At 37.8% G+C, this 17,556-nt stretch overlaps 1 protein-coding gene across 9 annotated transcripts in view; it reads right to left on the bottom strand.

Annotated features, from left to right (window-relative positions):
* kmt2cb (lysine (K)-specific methyltransferase 2Cb) overlaps positions 1 to 17,556 on the bottom strand; it is a 74,438-nt gene that overhangs the window by 46,212 nt on the left and 10,670 nt on the right. For all 9 annotated transcript variants that reach the window (XM_055033177.1, XM_055033182.1, XM_055033180.1 and 6 more), the window contains exons 2-12: positions 16,722 to 16,916; positions 10,702 to 10,790; positions 8,056 to 8,203; positions 7,379 to 7,582; positions 4,314 to 4,423; positions 4,099 to 4,208; positions 3,370 to 3,532; positions 3,115 to 3,286; positions 1,969 to 2,083; positions 486 to 661; positions 56 to 408 (exon numbers count right to left, since the gene is read on the bottom strand). In XM_055033177.1, coding sequence (XP_054889152.1) covers positions 56 to 408; positions 486 to 661; positions 1,969 to 2,083; positions 3,115 to 3,286; positions 3,370 to 3,532; positions 4,099 to 4,208; positions 4,314 to 4,423; positions 7,379 to 7,582; positions 8,056 to 8,203; positions 10,702 to 10,790; positions 16,722 to 16,915 — 1,834 coding nt within the window. In that variant the 5' untranslated portion in view covers position 16,916. The remainder of the gene's footprint in view (positions 1 to 55; positions 409 to 485; positions 662 to 1,968; positions 2,084 to 3,114; positions 3,287 to 3,369; positions 3,533 to 4,098; positions 4,209 to 4,313; positions 4,424 to 7,378; positions 7,583 to 8,055; positions 8,204 to 10,701; positions 10,791 to 16,721; positions 16,917 to 17,556) is intronic.

The raw sequence follows: 17,556 nt of genomic DNA, 5'->3' as shown, positions 1-17,556 counted from the left end.
AAGATAGAGAGGATCAGAGGCTAAAGTATGTATAATCTTTTGAACAAAGACCCACCTGGCTTTTGGTCTGGCATGGGCGACTTCTCCTCCTGGACGGTGGTTTGAGCAGGCTCTGGATCAGAGTGCAATGGAACAGCAAGTAATTCCGGTTTGGGATCATTGTGCATTTCAGGGGACAGCTGAACGCCAGGTTCAAGGTCTTTGTGCTTTTGAGCCGGCGGTAGTCCAGTCTCAGAGTCTATGTGCATGGGGGCTGGTTGAGGACTGAGCTCTGGGCCAATGTCCATGTCCTCAGCCTCCAGCGCCCGCTCTGCAGCAGGAGACCTGCAGTTGGAGCAAACATAGTCCTCCTTGGGGTGGATTTCTCCACGGCCTGAGTTCTGACGCTCACATTCCAGGTGTAGCCGTCTGACAGGAGTGCAAAGGGTTGTTCAACAAATTTTTCTGTAACACAAATAGTAAGCAAAAGGCTTTTTTTTCCTTACCTTTTACAAGTCTGGCAGAGTAGTAAGTCTTTGTGATGCTCAGGGTCCAGGATGCAGGAGCACATTGGACAGCACAGAGCAGGGTCCTGGTTTTGGACACAGTTCTCACATAACAGACTGGTGTGGTGCCATTGTCCACTAGTTCGTGTTCCACACTGGATGCAAACCCTGCAGTTCTGTGGAGAAAATGGCATAATATGCTAGAGCCATTTAGAATAAGCATAGTACAAAAAATAGAGAGGTCATTTCATTAATAAATATATGCAAGGACTATTTAATTTAATGCTACCTTAATTATATCAATAGTTTCATTTCCATTTGTTTTGACTTCATGCTGAATCTAAAACATTTATTTCACTTAAAAGCACTACATCAAAAAATAGAGACTAGTTGACAGAAAGACTGAAAATAGGGAACAGCAACAAGCTGCTGTTTTAAACCTGCAATAATTGCTTAGAATAAAACCTTTTCAGGAAAAAGCTTGGGGATGAGGCATACCATTTTTTGCTATTGTCTATGAGAATGAGGAATCTAAACATGAAAGTGTGAATATGTAGACAATATACATTTGAGATGTCCTAAACAAATGTATTGCACAGATTTTAAGCCTCTATGTTAAATTTGGTATGCAAGTTATGCCAATGATGTCAAGAAGAAATTTCTCAGAAAATTTGGTTAGAAAATACTTTCTGAAAAACATAAACTAAAAGCTTACTCATGACATGTACGATCACACAACTGGGTTTACAGTTTATAAGATCAACTACCCACACAGCTCCACAATGTTTTTTCTTTCTTTCTAAAGAAAAGATTCTGCAACTCAATTCAACAAATACGACATTAGGGGACGCAGCATCTTTCCAGCAATAAACTGGAAAGATGACTGTTTTTTTTCCGATCTGTATGTCAGAAAGACCGCACAACTCAGAGCAAAACTGACACACATATGAAGACAGGCGCTCATACTGAGGAGATGTGAGCATCAACGATTTGTGTTGGCTGCATGGTTCTGTGCTGAGTCAAGCACAGAAGCCAAAATGTGGGGGAACTCTTCACCTGCTGCTTCCTTCTCTGTGACCTACTCCAACACAACACTTGTGCATGTACACGCAAGTACATTTTGTACGATCTTTTGGCGCTGAGGCTGAACTGAAACCTTTAAGGGATCAGCTGCTCCGAGTCATTTCTTTCACACACAATGTGCATATTCCTTTGGGCCTAAGTCACTCTGCCCAGAAACAGAGCCTTGGTGTATTTATTTTCTTCCCATCTACACACACTGAACACAACATGACTGCACGAAAAAAATAAAAGAGGAAAATGGAGGGCCATTATGTAAAAACAACAATGTAAATCAACCACAATAATTTCCCACTCTAACATTGTGTATCAAGTTTCACTGCTTTTGTTACAGTTATGTTAAAATTTAAAAAAAACTTTTTTTTATCAGTCAGGAGATTGAGAAGTTTAAGATGACTCCTACCTTGCACCTCCACCCATTGGTTGGCAAAGAGTCGATAGCCGGTTGCAAGCAAAAGGTGTGGTAGCCTTTGTCGCACATGTCACACACCAGCATTTTAGTGTCCTCTCCTGGGTTCCTACAGGCAATACAGAAAATGAAGAGTGAAGTGAAACTGTGAAAGATCTGAGATGTTCTAAACAGAACTTTTTGTCAGATTCAAAATATTTTCTTTTACTGAGTCATATTTCAAAACTTCACTAAAATCAGGTACACATGATCTGGATGTACATTGTGAGTGTGTGCCACTTTCTTCTGACTTTTAGGTAGAAACACAAACAGTTACAACAACAGACAGATGCCAACACTAGTTTTGTAAGACATAAATACATAAATACTGCTTTAGACATTTGCAGAACCTTCCATGTGGCACCTCATCCCAACAAGCTCAAAAAGTTGTTTACAATCTTGCCAATGCAAATTTTCAACCAACTGAATCAAAAAGTGTTTAGTTTTCCATTTTTTATGGACAAATATAAAAACCCAGTTTGTGCATTTCATTTTTAAATTATCCAATTTGGTTTCAGGTTTCTTACAATATATTTACATGTAACTTTGCAGTATTTTTTTTCTTATGCTTTAAATGTGCCCTTGCTATGGAACCTCTTACTTCTGAATTTTTGTTATTGGGTTCTTTGTGTGAATCTGAATGTTTCAATTTACCCATCACTTTTCTGTTGGTACGCCTTAATTTCCCTACTACGGCACAATAGAGGGTTTTTCTATTCAAAATTTGCAGTACAAAGCATTAATGGATGGCTGGCTCTTTAAAAGTTTAATGTTAATACAAAATTTCAGAAAATGTTGAATTTTGTGCAATTGACAATTTATTGCACAAGATATGATAAAATCTGCTAAACAATTAAAAAACATCTGCGGTTTCCATACAAATGTAAGACTTAAGCCTCAATGGGCAGTTTATATAAAGGTCAAAGGTTACATGAATTAAGCTTCAGGGTTAAACTCCCATTTAGTTCTTCACAAGCCACAAAGGCAAACAAAACAACGTGCATCATGCCTGGGAGCAGTGCAGAAACTAAGAAGGACCACCAGTGAAAGAGACAGATTCTTTGTAAGGCTTCATTTAGGTGGGAGGTTAAAGTGACTCACTTGCATGTCTGGCAGACTTTGCACTCTGGACACTGCCAACCTGCCCTTTTTAGAGGGGTCACTGCTATGTCCAGGCACATCCCGTGGTAATGCAGACCACAACTGGTGCAGAAGAGTTGGTCTAGTAGGTCCCCTGGGCTATCGCACAGCACGCAATTTACATCGTCTACAACTATCAAACCAAACACAACAGGCACATCAGTAAATATCTAGTACAGGACATTCTTTACCTAACTGTGCAATTTCTTAACTTACATTTGTGAATTGCCAATTCAATATGTTCTGGGCAGTGGAGTGAAAGACTTCTAATATCTTGAAATGTCCCAGCTGCCCCTGCGCAGGGGTAATGGTAGAGTTGAGCACATCCTTCTGCACAGCACTTAATGGAGGCTCCAAGGCGCTTACAGTATGCACAGTGCTGTTGAGACAAAAATAAATAAATGAATAACATCGCTTTTTATAAAAACAGTCTTTGTCTGCAAAAGCTTAATAACAATAACAGTTTCATTAAAGATTGTGACTAATACTGACTTTAAAAAACAGGGAGGATGGTTTAGATCCTTCAACATTTCTGGGAAAAAAGTATGAATCTGGATTTTAGCCTTAAGAGCAAAACAATAAAATCTGAGACACTTTCTATTGTCCGCAAACTCCATGAGTGTGAACTAATAGCCACAGTAGAGATCAAGTGGCAGAATTGCTATTCAGCTCCTGGACCGATGGGCTGCAAACAATCAGAGAACTTTGAGCAGCAACACTGCTACCAGACACAGCCAACCGGCTACAAGAGCTGTGTGCTGCTGCTGAGTGGCATGACCTTTTCCATTTCACAGCTGAGAGATCCACACTGCCTCTCTGACCTTTACCAGTCAGCCTGATCCAGCCGCTTTTCTGTGCCTCAATGAAGCAATCCCTCCCTGCTGCCCTGGCACATTAAGAATGTGTTAACACCCATTAGTCTACAGATGTTCTCCCTCCACTTACCTTTGTGCTCCCTGAGTCAATGGCTCTGTCCACGTTAAGTAGAGATTGTCCCTCGCCCTCACAAACACCGTCAGACCACAAGGCACAACTCTGATGTGCCCAACATTGCCCTAAAAAATTTCAAGTAATAAAATACAACAATAAAATCAAATGGGGTTCAAATACAAAGTTTCATTAAGAGAGCAAAGAAAAAAAGAAGTTATCACCAATCCTACCTGACTCAAACAGAGACTGGACTTTAAGACCTTGTGGAAGGCCGACGTGAGAAAGCTCATCCCAAAATCGACTGGCAGAGTCTGTTTCTTCGTGGCAGGTTTCAGACCCACTGGGGGGAGGAGGAGGTGAAATTTAATACAGAAAGGAAGTTTTAAAAAATTCAAAGCGAGATAATTATACATCAGGGGTGGTCAATACGTCGATCGCGATCTACCGGTCAATCGCGGGAAGGTTTTGAGTCGATCTCGGCAGTAGGTGACAAATTGAACGCCGCCAGGACACTGAAACCAGCACTTCCTCTTCTGACGGGCTTATCAAAATTTAAATTCGCTTATCAACCACCGCTGTGTTCATCAGAGGCTTATTAATAATCGATAACTAAATATCAGCCCTGGAAACCTGTTATCGTAACGGACTGAATGTTATGTTTTTAACGTAATCTTTCCTCGGCTTGTGGGGCGCAGACAGTCGCCGTGGCAACAGGTGTGCTTAACGACAAAGGGAGAGAGAGAGTAAAAGGTGCGAACGGTTTGGAGTTGATCACCTGTTTGAGTTATTTTACATTTGTTTACTTTTGCTGTGGCGAATCACAGCCGCTGTAGTTTCTAAACGATCAATAAACGACACACTTAGACTAATTGCCTTGTTCGTTTGCAGTAAACGTCACAACAAACATCAAATAGGACAAATATATTTGATTAAGTTTTAACAAACAAATGGCTTCTACCGCGATTATTATGTGAAATTAAATTAATTATATCCCAGCTTCAGAAGATTTACCTCTACAGAGCTCTTTGGTTCCTCCAATCAGTCTGCAGTTTCGCATATTGATGTCATCAAACCTAATTTCAGATCTATCATAACTGACTGACACCTGCTGGCCTCAGGTTTGCAACCAGCTTCTGACTGAGAAACCAGTAACCTGCTCCCAGTATCAGAATCTCACTGAGGAAGAAACTAGATTAGGTTTTCTATCACTTTATCATTTCTGATATAACTGATGTATGTACGCATATAAAATAAGTCAATAGAGTTTAATTTACAATTTCTATGTCTTCATGTCATGAGGTAGATCTCAGCCGGCTGGTGAGAGAAAAAGTAGATCTTGGTCTCAAAAAGTTTGGCCACCCCTGTTATACATAGACTTTCAAAAAGCTGAAATAAGGAGACAATAAAACTGAGATGAGTGAAAGTAAAAGGCCACCTATTGTAATGAATGAAGAGTCTGGTTGTCCTGAGACATACACTGATTAAAAAGGATGTTTCTTTAAGTTGTACAACACAGAAAATAAATGAAAAAGCATTAGCGTTTCAAAGGGACCTTCATTTCAATCAATAGACAAAAAAATAAATAATTAAAAAGATTGTTTTTAATAAGATTGCACTCATGATAAGACATCTTATTGTTTATAGCCTAATTACATAACATAGTCACCTTTCGTCATACAACTGCACATGTCTGTCCATCATGCTAATTAAAAAAAAACAAAAAATAAAAACATAAAACGTACCTCCTTGCTGGCAGACTGCCAGACCAAACCACTCTATTCTCATGACAATATTAGGAACTGAGAAAACCAGAATTCAGTTCACTAAAGTCACCAAATATACTGGACTTTTGTTAAAGAAAGTCAAAGACGGCAGTAACCGGCCATTTGGAAAATGAGGATCCAATCTCTCTCCAACAACAATATTCAGTGAAGAAGAAATTACAGACGGAAGAAGACCACAGGATTCCATAGGGTAATTCCTGCTTCTTTGATAACAGAGTGTGGTGTTTCACTTTAAGAATCGCCGGTTACGGTGAAGAGATTCCCACAGTGAAACTGAAAGCAAAACTGAAGTGGTAAAGTAAGCTGAATTTTCCTTTTAGGCACGGATGGTGTGTTAGCGGTTTCTTCAGACTGCTACTTTTTGAACGTGGAAAACCGTCAGCAGATAACAGGAATGCCAAACATATTATAGCAAGGATATTCAATTTTATCCTTAGACAAGTTAAATTCTGCCAATCTGTCGTGGAAGTCTTCAGGAAAGTTGAGTAATTATGCTAAAACTAAGGGACTGGGGGTTTTAATGACAGATACTTTTGTCCAATTATCACTAAGGCTTTACTATAGTTTCATATTTTCAGTGATGCAGAGGAAGACAGTTGCTCTGGCAAAAAAAATAATCTATTTTTATGTACCTACATACATTTTAATGTTACAATATTTTAAATTCAAACAAAGTTTTTTTTTTTTTTAATTTATAGCTCAAAATCACAAACTTAAGTCAACAAAAATCAGTAGCGGCAGATTAATGATTTACAAAAATCAGTAGTCAGGCAAACTATAATTGACGTATCACCAGAAAATGTCTTTACAGATAAGAAGGACAAAACAGAAGAACACTATAATTATGAATAAGAAGGGGAACAAAGGTTAAGGAGATTTGTGGTTAATTCCATTAATTTTCTTGTTCTAGAACTATGATGATTTTGGATATTAATAAAATCAATAAATATGCATTGGTCACAAAATAAAACCTTCAGACCCAGAAGGGATTAAATCTAAAAACAATTGTGTACCAGTGTGACTTAAATAGATATTTAAAAGTGGCTGATATTCAACAGAAAAATAACATAAACCCTTAAGATTGGTTGGATAATCAGTTTTTTTGGGTTTTTTTTGCAAATGGCCCCCAGTCACCCCATCTCAATTCCACTGGGGAAAAAAAAATATTATAATGATGCAAACCCAAAAGTGAGACAACAAAGTGTCAATGTTGACAAAGTGGCAGGAAATGATTTCAAGATATTATAATTTAAAAATGTGTCAATTCTAAAAGGTAAAATATACTTTAAATGGGATCAAGATGTGATTCATTTAAAAACAAAAAATAACTCTTCAGCTTTATTTTATTATACAGTCAGAAATTCAGCTGCTTTCTGACAAACAACTTTCCCACAAAAGAATAAGTTTTAGAATATGTTGGAAGCAACATTTACAAACTAATTACATCTTGGTTTGTTTTTCTACCTTTCTGATTAATCTTTTAAACAAAAACATTTCGAAGATGGGCTTACTTGGTTTCCTTCTCTCCTGAGGTGTCGTCAACAGCCGTTTTTGGCTGAGCAGTTACGTCGCCATCACTGCCGTCGCTTGTCGAGCTTTCCTCACCGTTATGGCTGACGGGTGTTTCATGCAGAGATGTGGTGCTGAATACTTGTAGTTCCCCCTGACCCAGAAGGCTACGACCACCACAGTAACAGAAGGCACAGAGACGCTCCCTAAAATCAAGAAAATGTTCATGTTTAATTACTGTGAATAAATACAAAACAATGCATTTCAGCATGAATTTAAACTTTCTCACTTCTGGCAAAAAGGCATTTAAATGGCTCTCTTTTTCCACTTTGAACCAAAAAACATAATCGTACATACATCTAAACATAAAAATGTTTCAGATTTCTGAAGAAGACAGCGATCGTTCAAATGACAAAGCTGTGTTGTAATAAGATCCCAGGAGATGCTGCTGATTTGACCTCAGTCACTAACATTAATGGTACAGACACGCTACGAGATTGATTTCAGCCTTTAGCAAAGTGACACCTGGGAAGAGCGGACTGCATCCACCACCCAATGACTTGTGTACACAAGCAAGGCAAAAACCAATATTCTTCACTGGACAAACTACACTTTTTTTTTATTCGCATACATATAACCAATATTAACTGTGAGTCAGGCAAAGTTTTGTGTTACTGACCTGCTTTTGATTTCTCCACTTGCCGGGACAGATGGTCCTGTTGAACTCTCTGCTGGGGGGCTCTGGGCCAGAGGGGAAGGGCGTTTCTCCTCCTCTGGCGCCTCAGTGGTCTCCACTTCCACAGTTTCCACTGGCTGGATTTGTGTTTCTGTGAAAATAACAACAAAACCAAGACATTAGTTATGCAAATATCTACTAATAACTTATCATGGTTTACAAATATACATATTAAGACATACCAATAGTATTGCAGGTTAATTGGACTGAAGTCAGATTTGAGGTCAAAACCTCAAGCATTGATTACAGCTAACCCACAAGTAAGGCACAGAAAACAAACATTTCTCAAGTAGTAATGCTTATTCAGAAGTCATGTCAAGACTGACGTGTTTCTTACCATTATATAACGGCTCAATTAAAAAAACTTGAAAATCTGTATTATTACTTAGAAGTAGCATTTCACTAGGTCAGTGCAGCAAACATTCAGTGACATCATGTGAAATTTCACACTGACAATTTAAATATCTTTACATCCAAATAGCTTAACAATCAAGACAGTTAAAGAGTTGTGCAGGAAACTAGATAACAGTTTTTGACATAAATATTCAAATATCTTTTACATACAGGCACAGTTCAATAAAGAACAATATTAACAAAAGGTTATTTCCATAATTCATTTGAAAGTAAAACTATGTTCATCTGTTGTACAGCGTATGCACTCAATACTTGGCCAGGGCACCTTCTGCTTGAAATCCAGAATCAATGCGGTGACATAGAGGCGATCAGCCTTTGACACACCTGAAGTGTTTAGGAGGCCCAGGGTACTTTGATAGCAGCCTTTAGCTCATCTGCATTATTGGGGCTGGTTTCCTCCTTTTGACTTTAATCTGGACAATCAAGCACAGTGTCTTTTGGCAGCATGGGTATACACCAGGCCCTGCCAAGAAATTAAATGAGCAGCTCCATAGAGCTTGTCTGCAGAGGGAAGAATATTTTTTTTCTAAATTTCCTAGTAGATGGCTGAGTTTGGCTTTGGCCAACACCAACAGATAACATGGCATCCCAAATCACTGATCCAATCCTTTGTCTTTTTAACCTGGTTAAGACATTTCTGGTTCTGTGTGTGGATCAGGAGTATCTTAACATATGGAATGTGAGATTCTTGAATCTGTGACTCCAGCCAAATTCACTCTCTTGTGAATCTCCCACAAACATTTAAATAGCTTCTCCTTCATAATCCCCTTAAGCATGTAGTCATCACTGTTGCTTATGGACCAGTTTTTTTCCTTCCACTCAACTTTCTATTACTACCAGGGTTTCCCTGTGTGTATTATAAGCCTGGTGGGCTGCCAAGCTATAACTGCCAGGCTAAGTGTTGCTTGATTTTATTAAAAAAAAAAAAAAGAAAAAAGAAAAAAAGGAAAGAAAATACACCAGGCCTTGCTGTAATAAAAAAAAAACGTGCTCCTTAAAGCTGTAGCAGCCAAAACAAATAGTCTCTATAGTGCTTATTAAAAACTCAACAGTCAGAAAATGGAAAAGCTTAGTTTCATAAATTCAATATCCCTGTTTGTCCCTCTATATACAGCAGGGAGATGCAAAGTGCAGCAGGTCTAGCTCATTATGCAGGGCCGGTCCAACGTTGTATGGGACCTTGAGGAGAATTCGAGATAGGGACCCCTCTTCCTGCTAAGAACATCAGCACCTATCACAGCATTTCAACATGGATTTAGTGAAATCTGGGAGGGAGGGAATCTAGTTTAATTGGTTTAGCTTAAAAGCAATCACTGAAAATTGTTATTTAATGAAAACCCTGCCTATGCTGGTATCAAGCACTCTGAACAGCCAGCATCCAGAGCAATATTCATCTGTGGCTTCGTGTGGAAGGGGTTCATTTTGGAGAAACTGAATTTAGGTATTCATAAACTACATTAAAATATTGCAGAAATGAATGTTAGACATACATCACGGAATTTAAAAAACATCCATAATACATTTCACTTTCTAATAAATGTTTTTTTTCAAATATATTCTTATTTATTACATCACTGTAGTTCTTGGTTTTTTTAAAGCCCACAGTCAGAAAAGAAAAAATAAACCAACTGTTTTAAAAAATGACTGTTGTTTGAGGGAAAACAAAAGACAAGCCAGTTCATAGATTCTGAATTTCCCAATATCTCAGGCACAGCAGCAGCGAAGCACGAAGATGTATGAGAATGGAAGGCCTGGTCATGTGATGTGATGTACACATAAAAAAGCACATAAATGGGTCTGAGGAGACTGATGGGATTTTAAAAAGCTTTTAGAGGGCATTAGCCTTGGGCTCTTTCCCACTGCACCTCAATGCCAATCTCAGAGCAAGAGGAATGATGGAAGTGGAGAGAGAAGAAAAAATGCACACCCAAAGCACCATTGCAGTTCCATTTAAACCCTTTCAATTATAGCCCTAAAGACGAAGCATGGGGTGCTAAGAAAAAGCTCTCACTCATAGTTCTCACCAGTCCCCACACCAGAGAACTGGTGGGGGGACTCTGCTACCGTTACTGACACACTTTTTGTGCACTCTTGGCAAAGGGCTGCTTGGATATTGAAGCTTACTAAAACCAATGTGTGCATAATAGATCAAGAAGGGGGACTACAAAGTCTTACCTGCATCCTGAGGGTCTGTGGTCTCCGTTATCTCTGTACCATCCATGCTGTCCTCCTCATCCAAAACAACCCTTCCCCTGGTGCGACCCCTACAGCAAGGAAGAGACACAAACAAACAGAGGAAATCAAAAGGGAAAAGAAAAAAAAACAAAGGTTGGCTAATGAAGTGAAGCTGGTTGTGTGGTTATGAATTAGTTAAATAGATCCACAGTTTTCAAGGTGGTTTAATGGAGGTAATAGAGCCCAGGGCAAGGCAGAGGCTGAGTAGTAACAGGGGATGCAATAGTTTTCATCAACATGAACACAATGGAAAACACCACAAACCACCACTGAAAGTATACACATAAATTATTTCCAGCAGCACAGTGTAAACTTGTGAGAATCAAAAGATGTCTATGTATAATCTACAGCTAGTTATAAACTGAATTATTCTATTAATTTATAATGCACTGCACCCAGATACAACCACAAATACGACAAAGCTGGGTAGGCAAAAAGAGAGTAATGTGTGTGTTTAAAATGCACGAGTAGCGGGCATGACTGTGATTAAAATACACACTCATGGCCTACTTAAATATGAACAGATATAAAGCAAGCCACAAGTGTTTCAAAAAAATATTTCTATAGAAAAACCTTTTGAATTCTGATAAAAAAAATTATCAAATACATTTTGCAAAAGCTTTTGCTCAAGTTGCTATTTTAGAACAGTTCCAGTTCAGTCAACAAACTTCACAACAAACTTGACTAATTAATTTAAGGTAAAAGTTAACAATTCTGATAACTGATGGTGATTGACACTTGAACAATATCAATAGAACTTATGTTCAATAACATGTTCAATAATTTCAGTCATAAGTGGCTTCTCCTTTCAATAGGCCCCATTAAGTTTTTTGATAGACATGCCCACATTTTGGCAGGTTTAAAGTAAAATCCATACACTTTGCACTTTGAGACGATAAATTGAGGAATCATCTGTAAGACGTTCAAGGTTTTAAACGTTCCCACAACTTCATATTCCTGAGATGTCTATTGTTCCATGGTCTTCATGATGATGTTGACACAATAACATTCTCTAGTAGTCCTTTGGGGCTTAGCAGAACAGATGCACTATGGTTGAGGATGTTTCACACCAAAAAGTACGGTAGGTTCGACTAGGGACCAAAATTTCAACATTTGATAAATTTTTTGGAATGCTCTTTGCTTTCACATTCTACTGCTTCGAACTAATGCAACCCTTTGCAAAACCTGTTTGTCTTCCTCGCCTGCGGTAGCAGTGTCAAGGAAATGGCACAAAAACCTCTGAAGAAGAAAATAAGCACAACTTCCTTCCTCACAAAATGTAAACAAAATTGAAGTGCCATCAGTTTGTATACTTTTATAAAAGACTAGACAAACCAATTTTGCTTTGATTTGACCAGAATACCCTGTGCAATAGTTACCTTCCTGCTTTGGGAACGGTCTCTTCACATATGAACTCGAACCGCGCCGGACTTCACTTCAACCGAACCCAAATGAACCAAATTTTTTAGGCAAACAAACTAGAGTTCAACTAAAGCGGACTAAACAGGGCTGGTGTGAATGCACCCTTAGCTTACACATGTAATATTTAAGAACCAAGTCACTTCTGAAGGCAATTATTTGACCTGAGATTAATTTAGAGGTAGACAAGGGAAAGGAAGATGAATAAAATACACAGCACATTTAAAGAGATTTATTTATGAAAATTTTCAAAAACTAATTTACTAACTGTACACTACTTTGTGTGGATCAAGGAAAGCAACATAACAGGTTACTCTGGCTGTAGTATAATTGAAAGTGAAAAAAAAGAATAGGTAGGTGTATACTAGTCAACAATACAACACTATATTTTGCATATTAGACTTTAACACACTAACACACTTCTTAATAAACAGTACAAATACTCTCAGCAACTACTACCAAAGAATCCGCCAAGCTAATTCTGGAAACACCATTTATGGTAAAGGTGAGAATACCGAGATGACAATGATCATAAATGCAACGCCAAAAATCATCCACTGTTCGCATGATATATGGGGAGAGCCAAAAACAGTCCAAGTGAGAGCAATGTGTCTTATGTGCTCAGGAAGATACGCAGAATTAAGAGAGAGAAAAAATTGGGGGTGGTGGGGTAATCTTCAGTGCCACTGGAGGGAAAAATCACAAATGGCTATATGCCAAATCAACCCCTCCCTCTAAATGACTTCCATGGGAAGCAAACCTTAATCACAAGAATGACAGAAGGAGCCTCAAGGAAACTTTGTCTGAAAATATAATTACCAAAAAAAAGACTCATACAACTGAAAATGAATATCTTGGTGAGGTTGAAACTTCCATTATTCTGAAAAAAAAATTACACACAAACAAGTCAAACCATTTAGCCCCTGTTGAGAGGCTCGTTTAGCCATATGTGACCTTTAAAGCACAGAGCTTTCCCCAACATACACGCACCAGTCAACTTTATTTCATTAAAACTTTTTTGTATGTTAAAGTTTCTTTCCAGTTTCATTGTAGTTTTAATTTGGTTAAAATTATTTCAAACATATACTGTAGAACCACTAATAGGCAACTATGGTAAACAGGATGTTAGTATTTTAATGTTTTTATAGGGATCTTAAAATTCATTGTAACACATATAGGATATCTTTCCTGTCCACAGCCATCAACATCTATAATAACTCTTTAATTAAATGAGTTGCAGTGTTTAATTTCCTTTAAGGATCAATAAAGTATTTTTGAATTTAAACTGAAAAATAAATATTTATAGGGCACATTTATATGGCAGTGAAAGATATTAGAGCGGGAATACTATTTATTTCCAAGCCCGGAGTACCATTTCATAGCACAATCAATTTCTTATTGTACTTTCAGTTAGAAAATTAAGAAAACTGACTTCATAAATTAACACCTTCAAATTGGGCCTCTCTCTTAAAAAAAAACAACAACAATAAATAAATAAAGAGATACAGGCCCTTCAGGAAGTCATCACAACAGCGCTCCTATGTTAACCCTTTAATAACTTTTTAAACCAGAGTTTAACTGAGAAAAAGCTCCTTAGTGAGCTCAGCAGCTGCACAATTCCACCAGGTGTTTGCCAATTGCTGCTGGATAGTCTGAAGGAGCTGAGTGGGAGAGTTGAGAGAGAGGGCAAAAAGTTTGGATTGGAAACTGCAGATCGGAGCTTTATCCTCAAATGTGGTGCTCGGTCTTCCTCACGCTCACTGGCTGACATGACAGATGAAAGGATTTCTCAAACATGGATGAAAGATTCTACACTCCATGTTTCTGATGAGGGAATAGCGTTATGACATAAAGCTCAAAAAGGTCAATTTTATATAATACTTCCCCTTTAAAAAGTTAATCAAACTTTAGTCACAGAATATATATGGCAAGGTTATCCAAAGTTTTGCCTGTGACAAACATGCATGCATTTAGAAATTCAAGAAGGGGGCAAATACTTTTTTACACCACTGTGTGCCAGTGGTAATACTACAATAAATATAAATATTGGTTATTGGACACACCAGCATGAATAATATTGGGTATCAATATCAATCTTAATTTGCACATCAGGGCATGTATAATTTAAAGAGTGCTCAAAGTCAACCTTTGTGATAGTAAAATAATGCAGGCTAAAATGAGTTATACATGCAACAAAGGAGAATATATGTGTATATTTGTTTTATTGCCAACCATATGCAAACATATCCACCTTCTTGATAATTGCAACTTTATGTTTCTAAGGTGGCAGAAACAAAAGGTAAAGCAAGAAGCCTCAGAACCTTTTATAAAACTTGTTTCATATCTTATTGGCTGTTGAGTAGAAACATTTTAATTCAAGTTGTAATTTCTGAGGACAAGTCTCTATAGCTTTGTATTTCACAAACTGACCATGCCATATCAGTTCCTAAAAATAATTATTTCAGCTCCATCTTTAAAGAAAACTAGATAAATGTTCCTTTATGAACAAAAATTTTTTAAGTGCAACTATTACGACTCTTTAAGGCCTGCTTACAATGGTGGAGGGACTCTACATGAGGTTGACAAAAGAATGGCATTCCTTATAAGACAATGACCCCACCCCACCAAAACATTCAAAATACATTCAGCTTCATGACAAGAAATCACACCACTACTGGCTTTGCTCAATAAAGGCATATTAAAAATAAATAAATAAATTAACTCAAAATCACAAGATAGTCATGGTAAAAGCGAACAATGACTGGACCCTGCTGTAGTAACAACTTGTCAGAGGTTCACAAAAGAAAAGTGAATCATCATGATCTTCTAGGTCTTAACATTTGATGCTATCATTGTGTATTGATATCCAAATATTTCTGGATTAAACTGCCATCTTTTTGATATAGCCTCTGTGTTTTGTTTTTTTTTTTCATTTTGCACATCGCTCACAAATCCTCCTTAGTTTTATGGGATGTAATCTGCATGGATTTTAATTGCAAATTAACTCAATACCAATTTAAAAAAAACTACAGTATGCCACAACGTAGTAAACTGTGGTTATATGTTTACATAGCCTCCCACACAAGATTCAGTAATTATATATAACTACACTGGAAGCATAAGATTTCAGTGTTCAGACTGCCAGTTATTTCACTGAAAAACATTCAGGACTAGGGCTCAATCCTATATCGTGCACAAATCCCCCCCACCACCCTCCTCACAGTCCCACCACAGGGAGAGAAAAAAAAAGGTGAAAATAATGCTGTGGTAAGTAGTCCCAGCAAGCACAGTGCTGCCTGGAAAACCAGACCAGGATCATGCTGCTCTGAAATGGGCCGGTCAGCAGATGAAGCGTGGGCAAATCGAGTAATTTCCAACAACCAGGTTTATGAGAACAATATCCAAAATCCTTTGTGTTACATATTGTACATTTTAAAATGTGAAGTGAGTTTCCTAGCTGTAGATAAATGGTTTTGAAATAAGAGCTGAATCTAATGCTCCACAGTTATGACCACAGGGTTAGACAATGGAAGGTTGGACAGACGTGAACATTGAGCTGAATGTACCTCCAACTAAGATAGCAACAGTGATGATTAGAAGTTTATTTGCTGAATGACTATTTACTTTCAGATGATCAAGATCAAGCAACTTAACTCTGTTTAAAGTTGTCTTTCCACTGGGGCATTGACACATCATCTGCATGCTTACAGATTAAGCAATCCATTGGGAACAGGGTATTAAGATTGATTGAGAGGACAGACTTAGGAGTTAAGAAGCTAGACGGCATCATTTTACAGAGCAGTCCTAGTCCATAGTGTGTGCTATGATAGACAGAGACGTAACACCCTACCAGCACCCCATGAAAAGCATTTAAACTGGAATTACTGGAAATAAAGGAGCTACAACTCTTCACATGTAGTCCTAACAACACATATTTACACATTCTTGATACCATGCAAATCATGAAATTACAGAAAAAGCTTCACATTTTCTGCAGTAAAGTATATTTGCTTTCAAAATGTATATCACAAGCATATCCAGAGTGTGTCAAAATGTGTTGCCCTGCCAAAGATTGGTATGAAGTTTTGAAAGCTTCTTCCAAAGTTACCTATTTATCCCATTACAAACTTATCCAACCCATAAGCGCAATACAATATATCTTTACTGATCTGACAATCAGGTCAGGTCTGTCTGTCCCAATTGGTTCATCAAGACTTAATGGAAAAGATTAACCAGAAGAAAATGTCATATTATTTCCACTAGGAAATATGAAAGGGAAAAATTTGAGCAACTACATAGATATATTTAACCTCGGTCAATCTGCACTACAATCTATTCCAACAATACTTTATCCACACTAATTCGGAGACTTTCAGGCATGCAACCAAAATTAACCACCAAATAGAAAGAAAAATTGACAGTACTGCTAAACTGCTTTTCGATTTGACACAGCGGCTCCATCATTTTGATGAGAAAGCCATTTAAGAGGATCTAAACATAAAGTTACTTCTTTGAACACTGGTAGTACAATAGACACCTACTTTTTCTTGCTTTTAGCAGTTGATAGGGGTGGTGGTTGTGGTAGGATGGTGGCCGCAGCAGCATCCTTGCGCGGCCTGCCACGTGGTCGCTTGTCTGCATTGGCAGGACTTCCTGTGGACGTGGCCCCTACGCTGCTGGATGACGGCGAGGGTCCCTGGTCAGAGGTCTCCACAGTTCTATCCTCTGATGACATTCTGAAACAATAAGAAGTAAAGTTAGTTTTGAAAATTGGAAAATGGAAGCCAACATAGTATGGATCTAATTCTTCTTAGGTCTAAGTATACTACTTGAAAATCACTAGGATTTCAAATAGTAAGAAAACAGCAAGGGGTGGATAAAATAAATATATTCACACGATACAAGCCTCAATATACTAAATCAAAGCAATGTTTTTGCTACAGTGTAGGAAATACATGCCACACAATACCCCAAAAGCCAATGAACCAGAAAACATTACCTCTGTATAATTTTCCACCACCACAAATTTCAATGTTACTTTGAGGATGCAAAAAACTGAATATTTTTTAATAACTGTCATAAAACATTAGATTTGGTTCATGATTTTACACTAATCTCAAACATGCAGTTAAGACCTTAAAGTTCATGCACTTAAGCATAATGGTAGAGTGATTGGCTTTAAAAGACATTGTGTAAAAGTCAACATAATTAGGTAGTTTTCATCACCACTGCAACACAATTTTACTTGAGATGCACCAGCTGGCAACTAGAATCTGACTATTTTAGGCTCCATCAGCTCCAACAGATCCCTGGCCTGACAAGTGAAAATTACAGAAGTAATTCAGGCTCACAGCAACATCAATATTTGGGGTGGAT

Source organism: Poeciliopsis prolifica, unplaced genomic scaffold (assembly GCF_027474105.1).
Source record: "Poeciliopsis prolifica strain line A6 unplaced genomic scaffold, Auburn_PproV2 SCAFFOLD008, whole genome shotgun sequence".
Classification (NCBI taxonomy): domain Eukaryota; kingdom Metazoa; phylum Chordata; class Actinopteri; order Cyprinodontiformes; family Poeciliidae; genus Poeciliopsis; species Poeciliopsis prolifica.
This window is presented reverse-complemented; position numbering and strand designations above follow the sequence as displayed.